This window comes from Cryptomeria japonica, chromosome 7, assembly GCF_030272615.1.
Source record: "Cryptomeria japonica chromosome 7, Sugi_1.0, whole genome shotgun sequence".
Taxonomy (NCBI): Eukaryota; Viridiplantae; Streptophyta; class Pinopsida; order Cupressales; family Cupressaceae; genus Cryptomeria; species Cryptomeria japonica.
The window spans coordinates 427,393,117-427,411,552 of NC_081411.1; the positions used below are offsets into that span (position 1 = coordinate 427,393,117).

At 31.3% G+C, this 18,436-nt stretch overlaps 1 protein-coding gene across 2 annotated transcripts; it reads left to right on the forward strand.

Annotated features, from left to right (window-relative positions):
- The first annotated feature begins 7,969 nt into the window (after nucleotides 1-7,969).
- Nucleotides 7,970-12,654, forward strand: LOC131857045 (polyamine oxidase 7-like). 2 transcript variants are annotated; one of them, XM_059209053.1, is made up of 13 exons: nucleotides 7,970-8,121; nucleotides 8,308-8,481; nucleotides 9,751-9,783; nucleotides 9,867-10,119; nucleotides 10,234-10,380; nucleotides 10,476-10,537; nucleotides 10,628-10,809; nucleotides 11,016-11,159; nucleotides 11,244-11,393; nucleotides 11,556-11,810; nucleotides 11,889-11,970; nucleotides 12,053-12,168; nucleotides 12,473-12,654. In XM_059209053.1, exons 2-13 carry the CDS (start codon nucleotides 8,442-8,444, stop codon nucleotides 12,533-12,535), a joined length of 1,527 nt encoding a protein of 508 aa, XP_059065036.1. In that variant the 5' UTR covers nucleotides 7,970-8,121; nucleotides 8,308-8,441; the 3' UTR covers nucleotides 12,536-12,654. The 2 variants fall into 2 exon arrangements, with proteins under 2 accessions (XP_059065036.1, XP_059065035.1); XM_059209052.1 differs by having other exon boundaries at nucleotides 8,389-8,481.
- The last annotated feature ends 5,782 nt before the right edge of the window (nucleotides 12,655-18,436 follow it).

The window sequence follows — 18,436 nt, forward strand, 5'->3', positions numbered from 1 at the left end:
TTGGCACAAATAGGGGGCTTTTAATTTAGGTTGTGTATTGGGAGGGGGTGGAAAAAGGGATTCTAAGGAAATATTTTTTCAAAATAGGGGGATTATTTAGTATGCCATGAACACACATGATATAACCTAGGTTCACTAAGTGAAGCCCCTGTGTCCATGGGTCCTTCTAGAACCAAATTTTTCAACCATTCCCAAGTTGCTAGATCAAACCTTTAGAGAGAGGTAATAGGTCTTGAGAAGATTGTTCTAGATATGAGATCCTCTAGGTACAACATTCAAATCTAGGAAGGACAAAGCTCTTCCATTTAGATACTTATTTGTCATCACCAAGGTCCACTTCACAACTCTAGATATAAGTCTCCAGTCGATATTCATGAAAAAAAGACTTGAAGATATCATGAATCCAATTCCAAGTGCCTTGAGTTTGGGGACAAAAGTAGAAGAGATTCTTGAGTGCCTCAAAATGCCCACATAGAGACCAATTAGAATTGGTAATGTTGATATGAGAAAGATGAGTCCCAAAAAAGTCCTTGACATGATAAACACAAGGAGTAATAATCAACTTAGGCTCTAGGACTATAGACTAAACACCTCAAAATGCTTTTTTCCACATACCACACGAATAATTCTATTGCTATTGAGAATTAATCCAATCCACCATATGCAAGTGTGGATACAATAAAGAATAACCTTTAAAGTGCCTCTAACCCTGAAAGGGAGTATCTAAAAATATTTGTAACCTTTCCACAAAGGTTTGAGGAAACACACAACTATTTTGTGAATCAATTGCAAAGGGAAGGCATCAATAACCATTTGGTAGGTGACTTGGTTCTATTTAGAAAGTTTGTATTTAAATATTAATGTAGGCCAAGGAATAAAATTATTTGGGGCTAGGTGAATGAAATATGGAAAACCTTTTACTCATTTCAAAAATTTAAGGCATGAGCTCAAGGTAAGAAACCCATTAAAATCTATTGAAAATGGAGAAGAGAAGTCAACCAAATGGAGTATTGGTAAATGGATATACCATTTCACAATTCAAGGGCTTGATAGATTCCCAAGATTTCCAAATACTTTTTAGTAAAAAAGTGTTTTGAATGTGGATGGATTCCCTTATAGTGAGAAGAGTACCCATACCCAGGAATTTCCAAGATTAACAACATTCAGGAGTGTTAGTGATGATGTAATGATGAACAAGAATTTTCTAGGCTTAATTAGCATTGAGTACCCTGATGGTACATTTAGCACACAAGGTAAGTCCTTGGTGACATATGAAAATAAACCCAAAACCTCCAACTTTATTAGGAAGTAAATAATATTCTAAAATGAAATCCTTGATGACCATTATTGAAGGCTCAAAGAAAAATATCTAAGGAGCATTTCAACCTTCAAATAAGAAACCTTGAAAGGGATCCAAGATGAGAAATAATAAATATTAGTAGCAGTTAATATCTCAAAACAAATCTAAAATTTTATAGCTAGCGAAAGAGGCTTTGTGATATTTTACTAGAGATCTTTCTCAATTATCACAATCAAAACTTGCCAAATCTTAGAAATATTTGCATGGAAAGAAAAAATATTCCCCCAAAAAGGAAGATATCCCCATGTTCAATCCAATTCCAATTGAAATAATTAATTCAAAATAGCTTGGAAAAAAGGATTGTCTATAGTAAGAAATTTTTTTTCATTCAATGTTTGAAATAGATTCTTGACATAATATCTTTAGGTTTTGTAGATCCTAATATATGTTATCCTCTATCTCACGAGGAGTGAGAAAGGAAACATTAGAAAAATGATCATTAACCAGCCATTTAGGGGAATTTGGAAGACTAATCCCCTTGAACAAAGATTAAAAAATAACTTGAGAAAGTAGGTAGCTAAAATTTTTTAGAGCAAGAACATAAAGAGTTGGAGCGAGAGGGAAAACTTTTTTAATGGACCGAAAGAGTTCAAAAGAAGAAGATGTTTACCAAAGATAGTAATGTAGGAAGAAGCATAGATACAAAGAGCATCTAGACCATTTGAAAGAATTGTGAGACAAATCTAAGGCATAACCAAAATAAAAGATTCACCTAATGCAGTCAAGGCCTTAGCAATATTGTATGAGACATTCAAAATAGTGGTAGGTTGCCATTGTTAATTTCCTCTAAATCACCTACCTTACGTATGAATTTAGTATTGCCATTGTTTACAAAATTATCTAATGACCAAGCTTGCATGACATTGAGACACACATTGTGTAGGTCATTTCTAACCATATCAAGTAAACTTTGAATACATTCTCTGACATAGCTACTTATTGGTGTATATCAAGCTTCATCAACAATAAAAAATCAACAAAAAACTCAATGAAATTCATTAGCACCTCATATTGACATCCATTACCACTTTTTACTATTTTATTTTTTATTGTTAATCCTTGCATGAGAAGACGATAATACCCCTTGGCACCACCGTTAATTTAGCTTAATAATTACTAGGAAAATATATATTGATCCATTTCCAATCTAACATAATTATAAAACATATAATGAAATCTCACCCCTTAGCAAAATAACTTCCACAATAATAATCTAACAACCTATATTTGGAAATTTCAATTATCTCAAACTTATAGATAAAAATTAAATAGTATTTTATGCATGTAAGTATTTATATAATTAAATTTAATGTTAATAGTAATTAGATATTTATATAACTAAATTTTAATATTATTGTAAAAATTAAATTTTCACTTTATTTTTAAATTAAATTATAGTTATTAATAATTTTTATTAAATTTTTATGTGGCATTACCAATTTCATTATATGATTCCTATGAAAGTGTTTTAACAATGGACTAAAACCTCATATAATACTAGGCTCCACACGTTAGCTTATTATGTGTAAGCAAATTTAGAAGTTGAATCCACATCTTAGATTTTATTGATGAAATTCTACCCTCACTTGAGTATCACAACCACATAAAGGAAAAAGAAAAATGAAAAAATTCTCATTTGTTAGCCCAACTAGACAATAAATATATGCAGACCGAAATTGGAAAGCAGGAAGCGATAGAACCCTAAAAGAAGGCAAAAAACCCTAAAATCGAGATGTGGATTTAGGTCAAAAATTGACATCACTAGAATGAGAGAAGAATGATCCAATGAAAAGGGGACAAAGGTAAGGATAAGATGGAATCTCAAACCTAAAATGGAAAGAAAATGGAAAGATTTGGATCGAAAATAGAAAAGGTGAAATAGGATGACTGAATCAAGAGCAAACAACCCTAATCAGGATGCAATTAGGCAAAATGTCATTGTAAAAGCGACAAGGGAAAGCCTTGATGTGAGAGGGATTAAGTTAAGGGTAAAAGATGATCATGTCTTAACTATTTATGTATCATAATTACCATAATTATGTCATAATGTATCATAAGATGATGCGATAATGTATCATAATTATTTAAAATAAATTGACAAATATTCATAAGAGTAGGTATATATTTTTACTTTTATTTTATGTCATAAACTAATAACTTTAGTCAAATTTTTATATTAAAATTTTATGATCTTGTTCTCATATTGCGCATAGATTGGGCAATGCATGATAAGTAGTAGTTTTATAAAAATTTAATTTTTTTATTTTAACTTTTTAAACCTATTTTTTTATAATATATATTTAAATAATAAATAGAATCTATAAATAGATTTTTCTAATATATGAAAATTTAATAATATTATAATTTATATACACTTCGAGTTGGCCTAGAAGTGGAGAACTTGTGCTCTTGAAAGAGAGGTCACAAGTTCAAATCCCATAAGGAGATAAGGTATGTACACCTCATTGGCTTCGGCCCATTACCAATCAAAATATATATCGTATATATATAATTTATTTTTAACATACATGTAAATAGGAAATTTTCGATAAATGTATATATTTTTATTATTTATTAATTTAATAGATTTATTATTTATTTTTACATTATTATTTTTATTACTATTTAGATTTTGATATAATTTAATTTTATATTTAATTTTTTAATTTAATTTTCAATTTTTTAAATTAATAAGTTAAAAGTTGTTTGTTACTCATTTTTCGTATTTTTATTACTATTTAGTTTTTGATATAATTGAATTTTACATTAAATTTTTTATTTTTATTTTTAAATTAAGAAGTCAAAAGTTACTTGTTATTCATTTCCATAAATAATTAATTGCCTTGCAATTGTTGCTACAACAAGTTTAGTAGTGCTTTACCTTTAGCAATATCCTACATTCAGTACCAAACAATTGCTTGAGTTCAATAAGGAATGCAAAAGGACTTAATGCATCAATCATATTTCTTCTTCCTTCTTCCTTCTTTTGTATTTTATACTCTAAACTAACAACACTATTGGCAAGAACTTGACGCTTTGCATCTCTTGTTGATATTCAATATTGAAAACAACATCCATAAATATTCATGCCTACCTCTTTCCTCCATCATATTCAATTTCACTTAATTTTTACAAATTTTTTTTCCAATACTTTATAAATGATCTTACTTATTAATATTCAATGTTGTAAACAACATCCATAAATATTCATGCCTACCTCTTCCCTCCACTTTATTCAATTTTATTTAATTTTTACAACTTTCTTTCCAATACTTTATAAATGATCTTATTTATTGATGTTCAATATTGAAAACAACATCCATAAATATACCTACCTACCTCTTTCCATCACTGTATTCAATTTTACTTAACTTTTACTTCTTTCTTACAAATACCGTATATTATAAAAGATCTTATTTATTGATATTGAATATTGACAACAACATTCATAAATATTCCTGCCTACCTCTTTCCCTCACTGTATTCAATTTTACTTAATTTTACTTCATTCTTACAAACACGTACTTTATAAATGATCTTATTTGTTGATATTCAATTTTGAGAACAACATCCATAAATATTTATGCCCACCTCTTTCCCTCACTGTATTCAATTTTACTTAATTTTTACTTCTTTCTTCCAGACACCTACTTTATAAATGATCTTATTTATTGATATTCAATATTGAAAACAACATCCATAAATATTTCTTACCTACCTCTTTCCCTTGCCCTATTCAAATTCACTTCATTTTTATTTCTTTCTTACCAACAAGATACTTTATAAATGATCTTATTCATCAATATTCAATATTGAAAACAACATCCATAAATATTCCTAACTACTTCTTTTTCTAATCGTATTCAATTTTACTTAATTTATACTTCGAATAATCATTTCCACCTCTTTACTGGAACAACTTGATTAATATTTTATTTAATTTATACAATTTTCTTTGGATGACGTATTTAATTTATCGCTATCTCTTTCCTCCAGCGTACTTGGTTGGTGGCTTATTTCCTCTATGATTATTGCAACGGATCCACAGTTTTGTGGTGTATTTTTCTTCTGTTGTTCGATGCATCCATAAATATTCAATATTCATATCCATAAATTTTTAGCGATGATGACTTTAGATATATTGTCGCTATCTTATGTCATTCTTTCTTTATCATAAATGATACCATATCAATTTGCCAAACACTGCCTTCAGATATTTACTCGCTGTATTATCTCATTACACTATCAACCAAACCAGGCAAGATGATTTGAATGATCCATTATATTTCCCACTAACAGATTGTTGTACTACAAGAGAAGATTCCCAATGCATTTATCACGGTGATTGGTAAAGATGGCAATGGGTATGCAGCGGACAAAACGGCCCGCCCATGCCATGCCTTCCCTTTTCCATGCCCCCATGCCATACGACCCCCGTCCCTTCAAACGGTCCAATCAAACGTACATCACCGTACTGGGCTATGCGCAGGGTATAAGTCTTGATGAGCATTAAAATTTTATTTTTATTATTAACCTTTAATGTTTTAAGTTATATTGTTTTAAGTTTTACTCGTTTAACTTTTTTTAAAATTTTATTTTTATTGTTTATGTTTTAATGTTTTATTTTTATTAAATTATTATTTTAATAATATGTTATATATTTAAGTTTTTTATTTTTATTTATTTTAATACAATTGTATTATAATATATAATTATGTGATTTTAATATATATGTAAATTTTAATATCATTATTTCATAACTTTTTAAAATACATTAGGTAAATAATAGTTTAATTTTTAAATTATATATTTATTTTTTTAATAATAAGTCATATATTTAATTTTTAATGTTAATTTGTATTTATTTATTTTAATATTTATTATGAACTAAAACATCCATAATATATTGTGTTTTTAAGACATATATTAATTTAAAATTTTAATAATATTATTATTTTATTTTTAAAAAGTACATATTAAAAACATTAAAAGTAAGAAGTTCTTAATAAGTATAATTATTTTTGAATTTATTTATATAAATGTTATAATCATATATTATATGTTTAATTATTCTAAAAATATTAAGAATAAAAGAAGATTGAACTTTAGAAGATGTAGGGAAAATTACATATAAGTAAAAATTGCACATAACTGAAAATTTAATTCAAACTATAACTTTTTGCTGAATGTATATAAATTACAAACAAGTAAAGAATTAAATTCAAACTATGTAAATATTGTATATAGATTGAAAATTTAAAATATATTTATTCAAAATTTGATTTGATAGGTTTATTTTTGGTGAATGTTTAATATTGGAAGATTCTGTATTTTTGGTGAATGTTTAATATTGAAAGATTGAACTTTAAAGATGAACTTTAAAGATGCCATTCTTAAGGGAAAATTACACAAGTAAAAATTTCACATAAGTAAAAATTTAATTCAAACTACAACTTTTTGCTCAAATTTACAATAGAATGTATATAAATTACACACAAGTTAAATTTTTTGATTTGATAGATGTATTTTTGGTGAATGATTAATAAAACATAAAAACATAAAAAATAAAAATAAAATTTTAAAAGAAGTTAAACAAGTAAAACTTAAAACAATATAAATTAAAACAAGGTTAATAAAAACAGTATAAGTCTTGACGGTCAGTAAAGTTTTATTTTTATTATTAACCTCGTTTTAATTTATATTGTTTTAAGTTTTACTTGTTTAACTTCCTTTAAAATTTTATTTTTAACGAGTAAAACTTAAAACAATATAACTTAAAACATTAAAGGTTAATAATAAAAATAAAATTTTAATGCTCATCAAGACTTATACCCCTGCGCATAGCCCAGTACGGTGATGTACGTTTGATTGGACCGTTTGAAGGGATGGGGGTCGTATGGCATGGGAGCATGGAAAGGGGAAGGCATGGCATGAGCGGGCCGTTTTGTCCGCTGCATAGCCATTGCCTGTAAAGATCAGTGCCATTGGTTATTGGGGTGCAAGCAGAGAGATATAGTCAAATTTACTGTTTGGTTATTGGGGTGCAAGGGAGAGAAAGAGCCATTGATGAACAAAACGAGCTCGTCCATCTCATATAGGATACGCGATCTTGTTTTTTAATCTGACCTTGCTACTTCACAGAGTCTGGATTGTGCTATTTCTTTTTAAAATGAAAAGACACTTCACTATTTTATCTGACAAATCAATTTACCCTGCTGTTTCGTATGGGCTGAACTCTGCCACTTCTTTTAATGTGAAAAAACTACTTGACCATTTTATCAGACATATCAATTGATGATACGTAATACAGACAGGACCGTGCAACTTCTTTTAGACGTGTTTAGACGTGAAAAGACCACTACATCCGTTTGTCTTCCCAGGAGCCAGTGCTTTCATCGATTATTGTCAGGCATATTAATAATAACACTTGCAGCTGCTGTCAGGCTGGTGAAAAAGGAAAAAGTAAGTTATAATCACTCAGCAGGTAAACTGTAAACTAAAACCTCGTTTCATTTTAAAACGATTGGATGAGTTTGACTTGCTAGCTCCATTAATGCCGCATTTTCTGGCACTAAACTGAGATTGCCCCCATTATTTATAATCACCGACTGAGCAGGTTATGTGTTTATAAGAACACCGCTGCTGCCTCAATTCTACCCATCAATTTTCTTAACTGAAAAGAACACGGAGATGGGGAAGATGATCTCTTTATTGTGAATTTTAGCCTCTCTATCTAGGTTATATATGTTTCATTGCAGGAGGTAATGATAATCTTTTGTTAGTTTTTCAGAGTTCTTGATTTACAGGAATGAGTGGGCGTGTTTGCTGTATATTGGAATAGAGGAGTGTGATTTTATGATAGATCGTGTACTGTGTTCTAAAAGATTGATGGAAAAAATGTTCACATAATCTAATTCTAACTTCTGATTTTATTTATTTTTTAACAGAAAAATATGATTTCTAGATGGTGTTAATATTGGAGCTGATATTCAGACACTCCTTCTCACCTTTTTCACTTCTGTGTGAAGGAAAAAAGCATGCTGTAAAATAGGGGCAAGCGGTGCAGATTTTGGAAAGCAAGATGGAGACTCAAGCTTCACCAATTCTGAGTGATAGCAACGGTAATACTTACAATTATGTAACTGGAAGCTAAGCTTCAATTTTTTCATTAGTAGAATCATATGAATTCAAATATAATAGATTTAGTTGCATATCTTTTATAATGTTTGAAATGTGAATATTATGTTAATGATAATTGCATGAGATTTAAAAAAAATTAAAAAATATTGGATTGCCATTCTCTAAAGACATGAAAAACCTGTAAGTGAACAATTTGTGCATTATAAATGAAATGGATCGGCTCGTAAATAGCATTCTATTTTAAGCAACCCACTCGTTCAAATAAAAATCGTAAAATGAAATAAGAAATCATAGAATAGAACAAAGAGCTGTCACATGAATTAAATACCATGGTTAGAAAATCTCTTTGATGGGTGTGTACTAACGTTAATTCATGGCTGGATAGAGTTTAGGTAAGATATAATTTAGCATATTCCTTACCCTATTTGTCATGCTACGAAAAGATTGCCCCCAAAGCATATTCAATGGAAAAGATATATAGTAGTTGATTGCGTTTAAGTGGTGTGAGTAGTGGTGGGTTGGCTAAGTTCATTAATCAAAATCTTATTCGTACGAATCTTCCCAAATAAAGTCCATGTGTCTTTCTAGTAGATGAGTGAATAATTGGCACTTGCTAAGTTAAGCAATGAACCATTTGATAGATTACAATTTGCGTTCAAGGCTACAAGTTTGTGTGCGGTTCTTTAGTGAAGGCATATCTAGTATAGCTTTAACTTTGTTAGGAGGGACCCCAATTCCATGTTGAGATACAATGTAACCCAATATTTTTTCCCTGACACACTTTCTTTGATTTAGGCAAACTTTCTATTCTTTGAGTTCATTTGATAGGTTGCTTCCACATTCTTTAGGTCAAAAAGACAAAAAGTTTTCTTAGGTGCAATAAAAATAGTCTTATATTGTCAATGAGCCTTTGGTCTACTAGTGAAGTTGAATGGTTCCAAATGAGTCCACCAGGAATCAAATCTTGTTGAGTGCAAGACTCTGACATCCTAAGAAATAAGGTTCATGCCCTTATTGAACTGTATCGAATCATTCTTTAATTATTGATTGTTTATTTTTTTATGTATAACATATGTAAAATAGATCTATCTAAATTTTATTTTAAAAAAAAAATCTTTAATTTATATGATCCTTAAATTATTGATCATTTGTTCTCTACGTGCAATATATGTAAAATAGATCTATATCTATCTAACTAATTCTCTTCTTCATTTTGGTAACGTTAATGCTCTGCTCATTCTATTCGACAGATACCACCATTATCATTGGGGCTGGAATTTCAGGTATGAAATAATGTTTAATCTTTTAACTTTGAGGTGGCTCGGTATAAATTTCGTTTTTGTTTTAATGTTAGTCTTTGGTGCAGGCATAATGGCGGCGAAGACTTTGTCTGAGAAGGGGGTGACAGATTTCATAATATTGGAGGCGACGAACAGAATCGGGGGAAGAATGCACAAGGAGAGTGTAGGAGGGTACACCATCGAGATGGGTGCAAACTGGGTGGAAGGCGTAGGGTCGTCAGAGAATGTGAATCCCATCTGGACTCTTGCTAACAAATACAAACTCCGGACCTTTAAGTCCAACTGGGACAATATCAGTAACAATATCTATGATCAGGAGTAAGTCTAATGGATATTTATTTATCAGAAGAGCTTATTATCACCTGTTTACTTTCAGTGCATTGTACATGAAAGGGATTTCAAATCATTTCTTTAAATATACCCTAATTGCAGGGGACATATTTTGCCCCAGAGAGTGGTGGCAAAACCATATGAACAAGCCGTTGCCTTGTCGGACGCATGTGAAGAATTATCTTCAACAATGAAAGAAAATGGGGAGAAAGACATCTCAATTCTAGTGTCACAGCGCATTTGTGGGTAGTAAGTACATCCACTTAAGCATATTCTATGGTGCATACAATATCGTTGTCTCCAAAGACGAAAAAATATGAATGGTTTGAGTGTTTTCAATACAGTATTCCAACGACACGTCTGGAGATGGCCATCGACTTCTTCTTGTATGACTTCGAAACTGGAGGTTGTTCTCTCGTGACATCACTTATATGCTTTGTGTCCCAACGTTCACTGTAAAAATTAATAATAAATGTGGTGAGCTTTTTGCATGCAGAACCTCCTCGTACAACGAGCTTAATGAACGTGGAGCCAATTGCAACGTTTAAAGATTTTGGCATCGACAATTACTTCGTAGCAGATAGCCGCGGATACGAGCATATTGTGCATAGATTGGCCCAAGAATTTCTCTCCTCTCACCATGGAAACATAATTGACAAGCGCCTCAAACTCAAGAAGGTTAATTAATTCTCTCTGAAAATCATCTCCTTACAAGGTTAAGAATATGTATTTTTTAAAAATCATGCTTCTCAAAATGCTTTTACAACTTTAAAAATCCCAGAAACTTATAGAAAACCCAATGAAAATGCGGTAAATAGTACTTCTATTTTACAATGAGAAAAATTTGGAAGCCTGTAAATGTTTGACCGGCCATTGTGTTGCAGGTGGTGTGTAAAATCGAGTATAGTGACAGTGGCGTGAAGGTCTCCACAGAGGATGGTTCAGTTTACACTGCAAAGAACACCATTGTATCCGTTAGTGCGGGAGTGCTACAGTCAAAGCTAATCGGTTTCAAACCCGACCTGCCCGTAAGTGTGACTATTTCATATTTAAGAAGTCAGTTCAATGTTATGACTTGTTAGGGTTTTTAATTTTCTATATATATATGGCAGATGTGGAAGCTGCTGGCAATATACAAGTGGAATATGGTGGATTACTGTAAGATCTTCATGAAGTTTCCTTCAAAATTCTGGCCAACAGGACCAAAAACCGAATATTTCTTGTATGCCCACAAGAGAAGAGGCTACTACAATTTCTGGCAGGTAATACCCATTTTCTCAAAATCTTGAATTTTTTCTCTAGCTCGTATCATTTACATGTTCACTTGGGTGTTTATGATTTAAGTAGATAAAGACTGAGTTTCAAAATTTTCTAGTTGAATCCATGTAAAATATTATATTGCTTGATTTCTGTTGCCATGACAGCACCTGGAGAGCGAGCATCCTGGAGGGAACCTTCTCGTGGTAACTGTACTAGATGAGGAAGCGCGAAGAATAGAACAACAGCCTAAAGAAGAGACCAAAGCTGAAATCATGGAGATTTTAAGAAAGATGTTTGGCAATGACATTCCAGAGATGACCGATATCTTGATTCCCAAATGGGGACAGGATCGTTTTTACAAGGGAACGTTTTCAAACTGGCCGATTGGTGTCTCCGAGCAGGACTTTGACAATTTACAGGTTTTTTAATTAATTTGTTTCCTTTCTTGGGTAACCAATTCTCAACAGCCTGTATAACAACGTTATTGGTTTTTGCAGGCACCAGTTGGTCCTGTATTCTTCACCGGTGAACATACCAATCACAAGTATAATGGATATGTGCATGGTGCCTATCTAGCAGGTAACACATCTCTCACTTTTATGGGCTGGACTTGATTTACGTTAAAATCCTTCACTCAACGTAAGCTTTATCATATCAACAGGCATCGACACTGCTAATATGGTGTTGCATTACATTAAGCATGGCGACTGCGCTAACATAAAGAAGACGGTTATACTCGCAAATACAGAGACTCGCGGTCGCCCAGAGATCAAACGGGTAACACCATCTTAATAAAAATTTTGAACTTTTTTCTGGTAAAATTTGAAGAATGTACTGCATAGCATTTGTTCTTTTGGAAAAGTTGTGTATAAGTTATGAAACAGTCATTTATGACTGGTGCAAATTTTGTTGAGAAAACCTTTCCTTTTGGCCATCAAAAAAAACAACTAGAGTTAGATTAAACCTTCTGAAGCCATACTTGCTGATCTCTATTTCTTAGAAATTCTGTTCAAGTTGAATCAGTTTGATGCATCCTTTTAATATCTAGAGCGCTGAACACTATTTGTATCTAAATTTGCAGGAGAAAATGTCTGGATGTCGAGCAAGAAGAAAGGCTCCCAATTCACTTCAATGTTCAGTGTGAACGAAAAAATATTGAGAGCATATTTATTTAAATCTAAAGTATTTGTTATATTTTTGACTTCATCAAGTAGGTGGAGGATTTTAAATTCTTTAATCTGACAAAGTGACAATTTGACTCAACTGGTTTTGTGAAACGATAAGTTTCAAAATTGATAATTTTCATGTTTGGTAATTAATAATCTTATTTTGAATTTTAAAACATTGCAGTATAGTAAAATGTAGAGTTTTCGGTTTGTTCAAATATTCATTAAGCATAAATAATCTTATTTTGAATTTCAAAATATTGCAGTAAAGTAAAATGTAGAGTTTTCCATTTGCTCAAGTATGTGCTTGCTTCATTAAGCATAAATACACTAGCAATTTTATTGTTATTGTTATTGTTTTTTGTATTGCTATTTTGAAATGTTAAAGATTTCAGTTCAGCATGTTGCTGGATTGTGCTGTTAGTCAATCTATGATTAGTCTAATAGTCAATCCTTGATTAGTCTCTTTAAGCCATTGTCCTTTGCTGGTTTCAGCTGCTTCCCTTGTTAGTTATTTGAAACTAACTGTAATTGTAATTTCTTCTTTCAATAAAAAAATAAGTATGTGTTTGTTATGTGTTAGTTCTAGTTTTGGTTTTAAGGAAGTTTATTTTTGATTGTTATTAGAGTTGGGATTAATAATCAAATAAGAGCTGGTGTCCTTCTTGTAGTTTTGAAGAAAGCTTGGGAGATGGGTTGGAAGCATGTTATTTGTAAAATAGACTCTATGATTTTGACTTCCCTTTTGAATAATCAACATCCTACAAGTTCTTTATGGTATTTAGCTTATTTTTTTTGCATACATTCATGATTTAACTCACACTTTGATTCCATTAATTTTGTTTATATTCTCTATGAATGGAATGTTGTTGCTGATTTTCTTGCTAAATGGGTTTCAGATGCTCCCAATAGATGAAATGTTTAAGATTGAAATTCTCTTTCTATTGAGCAAGTTATTCAGTTCTTACACCTGCTTCATAATGATGTGGGCTAATCATAGTTCTTTTGTCTTGATTTTTGCTAAGATCATGAGTTTTTGGACTTGCTGGTTTGTTGGGAGACCCTTTTGGCCCTATTTGTATTTCTTGTTGCGATAGCTATGACTATCTAAAAATCTTTGTATGTTCCCTTTGATTCTTTGCATTAATATATTTTTAACCTTTTTGCTAAAAAAAATAAAAAAATCTATATTAATAATATTTTTCACATGTGTTACAATTTATAATCATATAGATATCTTACATATATTTATTAAAAAAAAAAAATCAATAATTTTTTTCTATGAATTATTAATTGGTTAATTTTTTTTTTTTTTTTTTGATTGGTAAGAGGCCGAAGCCAAAATTTTTATTAATCATTATTAGAGTTTACATCACTCCACTCGTGCGAGCGCCGGCAGGAAAGATTGGAGGCGAGAAAACCTCCGGCCTTGCCCGGGACCATAGTCTAGAAAATTTCTATAGCTATTACATATATGAACAGATTTTTGAAAATTACAATAGCACCCCGGGCTAAGGGTGATCAGGTGGGAAGATATTTTCTTTCCCTTACAAGCCCCTATTAACATATTACAATTATCGCTGTTCCCCTTGTGCCTTGTCTTGAGTTTGAGCTTTGATTAAATGTTGTTTATAGGCCTTTTTAGCACAGCTGTCTTCCTTTCTTTTGTTAAAGATGGCCTTGCTCCTCCTACATGGTTAGTTTTCATATCACTTGCCAAGATTGTTAGTAACATTTAATTTTCTATTTCAAATACTATATTTTATATTCCATTCTAGGATTATTCCTCAGCCATTTATCCGATTGGAAAAACCATTCCAAGATTTAAACAAAGAAATGTAAACATAAAATTATAAACAGAGTGTTTTGATTTCCTTCTTTGGTGTTTCTAAATCCTTAACCTCATTTATCTATAAGTAGAAACTAGTAGATATGACATAATAATAAACAAAGTTCTTAGATAATTCCCTTTTTGAACAATGGTCATCCAAAGTTATGAATCACCTGTTTACTTCCTTTTGTTTTTGTATTAGAATGCTATCCCTGATAATGGATGATATCCAGGATACAATAACAAAAGGGGATAAAGGGGATTCTGTCATGCCTGTATCTGTGTCTAGCTAACTCACTCAACCATGTAAAATTTATACTAAGAGGGTAATAGAAATGGATGAGTGTCATGGCAGAATTTATCTTAAATTCTCACCCAGAGTATTCTGCATGCAAGCCACTTATTACCCGTAGTCTGTAGAATGTCGTATAATCTTTCATTTATAGATAGCATAGCAACAAGTGACATACGAGTATATTTTAACAACTGGCAGGACTAATAGAAGTTACAATTGATTTTCTTAGTTCATATAAGTCTACGCATATAGATATTGAAGGCCTTCATTGCCGATTTCAGATCCCTCTCTAATTATGTATCCACCAATATGAATATATACCTATATATGAGTATATCCTATTGCTTATAATCATATATATGAGTATATATTCATATTTATGAATATCAAAATAGAGTAAGAATATATCAGCCTATCCTCAATATATGTAGAAATATATGAATAGGAGCAATCAATAGTAACTAAAATGAAAGGTCCAAGCTGCTCTCATGAAGTGTATATAAGTAAAACCATAAAATTAACAGTTAATTCATACTATTTCATTTCATTTAAACTAGCTATGTTTATCCTTAAGATATGGCGAGATTATCATCTCTTTCAAAGTTTGTATTGATCATAAGCTAGCATTGTTCTTCTTAATATACTAATAAGCTAGAGTACCAAACTAAGCCGAATATATGGTGACAAGGAAGGAACAAAAATGTCACATCTTCTATCCAGGAATCGTAGCCTCCTTATTTTGAGCTTGAAGAAGGGGTCACCTCTTCTCCCTCATCTAGTTCCAAGCCCTCTTCCTTTAGGAAGTCCTCAAACCAAGTGGTCTTTGGCGGGTTACTCACATGAAATAAGTGAAGCAGGAAATTAACATTCCTATTTACTGCAACAGTCCTCTCCCTGGTAAATGCTTCCTCATCCATAGTGATAATGGGGAATCTAGGCACTGACCTGTTGTTTCTTATAAAAACATCATAGTCTCTTGGCCTTGGTATGGTCTAGTCATTGTCAATATTGACAAGAACCCTCTCTATATCGCCCAAGATTGAGGCTATGAAGACCTCCTTGCATAGAGCGCCTGTGTCATCTCTTTTCTTGGTGGAGATCATCATGATAGCCAAGAACATGGCTGCCACATCAGAGTTTGCCCTAGTTCGATCAGTATTTGTGAGATAGTCTAGGCCGAGGATATTTTCTACAACATCTAGTACTAAGGCATGAGGAAAGCGAATAATGCATTTGAGGTGATCCCTGGTGATAACCCCATTGAAGGCCATCTGCCTCTTTGAGTTGCTCAGTTTGATAGGGGTATCCATTTCTGGTTTAACTTAGGTCCAGGAGGTATCGATAACACAGAGCTATACAGGCCTAAATTGGTCTTAAAACTTCTTAATTTTATCATGAAGGCTTGGCTTAATAGTCATGCTAGGTAATTATGTTAATGACTAAAATGTCACATCCTCTCTTAAATCTTGCGTACTTTTCATCCTCATCGGACATTTCTATTTAATTTAGTATAATTGCCAAATCTTCAGATGAAGATCTTCCTGTGAAGATATCATTTGAGTTACCATACTCATATTTTGGCTAATGATCTTTCGAGTTTTCGACTAAGACAGCCAACTAATGCCCTGTCCATCGGGACTCTAACCTGCCATAATGGCCCGGATCTCTCTGAGATTAGATTTGTAATGATGATCGAGCACTTTGATTAAGAGTCTTGATTTTTCATACGGTTGTATATATTTGGATTTGAGTATACCCATCATAAGGAGCTAATGATTATCCAAAACCAAGTTCTTAAGTGAAGAATAAATATTTTATCATGTAATAAGTGATGTATGAATAATAAATAGAGTGTGTATAAATATACGAGATAACTTATATATAGAATGATCTAAACAATAAGTGTAAAAGGTTGTGTTAGATATATAATCCTCTTCCCCTGCCCCTAATATTGGACTTAGGCAATCTCTATGTACATAATGGGATGAAGTGTTTGGTCGATTTGTGGATAAATCTGTGTAAATGCTGTTATTTTTAATTGGTTAAATTTTATTTAAAGAATTTTATTTATTTATTTAAGGACTGTTTTATTTATTTAAGAGTTATTTTAATTAAGTTTATAATTAATTATTAATTATTATATTTTTATTTAATTAATTTTTTAATTATATTGTTTTGATTAGTTAAAATTAGGAGAGGCCCAAACCATTACATAACCTCAAAGCTAGGTGCCAATAAAGAACAAAACCAACAAGTCCAAACACAACAAAAACCAAAGATAGATGAGATGACGCTGGTGTGATATGTCCTCCGATACCACGTGGGATAGTGGGAGACTAGACCTCGTGACCTCGTGCTTCACCACAAGAAGCTCTCCCCAATCAAGCTAGGCCCCTAGTCCTATATATGTTACCTTTTAAAGTTTAATTTTATTATTATTTTTTTAAAATATAGTTTAATTTTTATGTCTATGATAACAAGCCACTTTGAAAAGAAAAAGAAAATAGTTAATAGAAAAGAAAGTAGTCAAAGATAATGGTAAATGGTGTAATTGAACAATACTTTGAATAAAATTTTATAAATTTAATAATTAATGAAACTATTAATTAAAAAGTTAAACTCAAATAGTACATATAAGTATAATAAATGAGTCAATATGTACGAGTTAATGCAAAAGCGTTATTTAAATATGCAAATATAAATTATAGGTAACTATAACTAATAAAAGTTGTTACTCTACATTTTCACATCACTTTTAAGAACATGAGGTTAAATTCATAGTCATAGTATCTATATTAACTTATTTGTTGTATTAAAAAACTCATACTCTAGAATCCAGGTATCTAAAAACTGCAGATTGCAATTGATTTTCAATTCTTAAGATTACCTTAAACATAGAGAAAAATGTAACTAAATTGACATGCAAAATTAAGATAAAAATGAAATAAAAATAGAATCACCTCCCTTCAATTGAGTAGGCCTTGCTCTTCCTCTGGTGGGATCCGTGAACACAAATATTTCAATTCAACTTCAAATTTTCATTGCAATTAGCTCCTAGGAGGGAGTAAAACAAGTTTTGGAACTACAAGAAATGAAATTCTTAAATTATGGCTAACATATGGTCTAACTAACTAGCTTTCTAATGAAAACCATATGATATATATACACATCCTTATTCAAATTCAAAATCAGTGTTACTTTCCTAGAGGAGTAACAACAACTATCCTAGACTACAAAATACTTTACAATGCATTAATTATTCAAAATGAAACTTAAAGTTTCATAGAACAACAGATGAAACAAACTTGGTGAGAAATAAAAGTATCATCTAGCTGGAGCAATCAAGGGTGACCAAACATTCCATGTTGTTTGAACAAGAAGTTCACGATTCCACATATTAGAACAACTTCCAAGCATATTTGAAACATTACCTGGAAAAATAGTCCGAGATATAACAACAAAAAATCCAAAGTTTGGTTGTTTCTTCATTGGTCAGTCATAAAGTAGTAAATTTCCACAAAATACTATTGCTAATATATAGGATCTAATTAGAAGTGTATATAAGTAAAAATGACAAACATGCATGTATAAAGTCTATCGTTAGGCACATTAGTTAACAAAGTATTAAAGTTTTAACACATAAATTACCATAAAAGCATGACATATTTTGGCACTCATCACCCTACTAAGTTTGTGAGAAGTGTAAAGATGGCACCAAGGAAAAAATATAAGGCTACAAGGAAGGTAGATGAT

Coding starts and splice junctions, on each gene's coding strand:
- LOC131857045 (XM_059209053.1), top strand. CDS start 8,442: ATGGAGACTCAAGCTTCACCAATTCTGAGTGATAGCAACG. Junction 8,482..9,750: donor AATTCTGAGTGATAGCAACG/GTAATACTTACA, acceptor TCTATTCGACAG/ATACCACCATTATCATTGGG. Junction 10,120..10,233: donor AACAATATCTATGATCAGGA/GTAAGTCTAATG, acceptor CCCTAATTGCAG/GGGACATATTTTGCCCCAGA.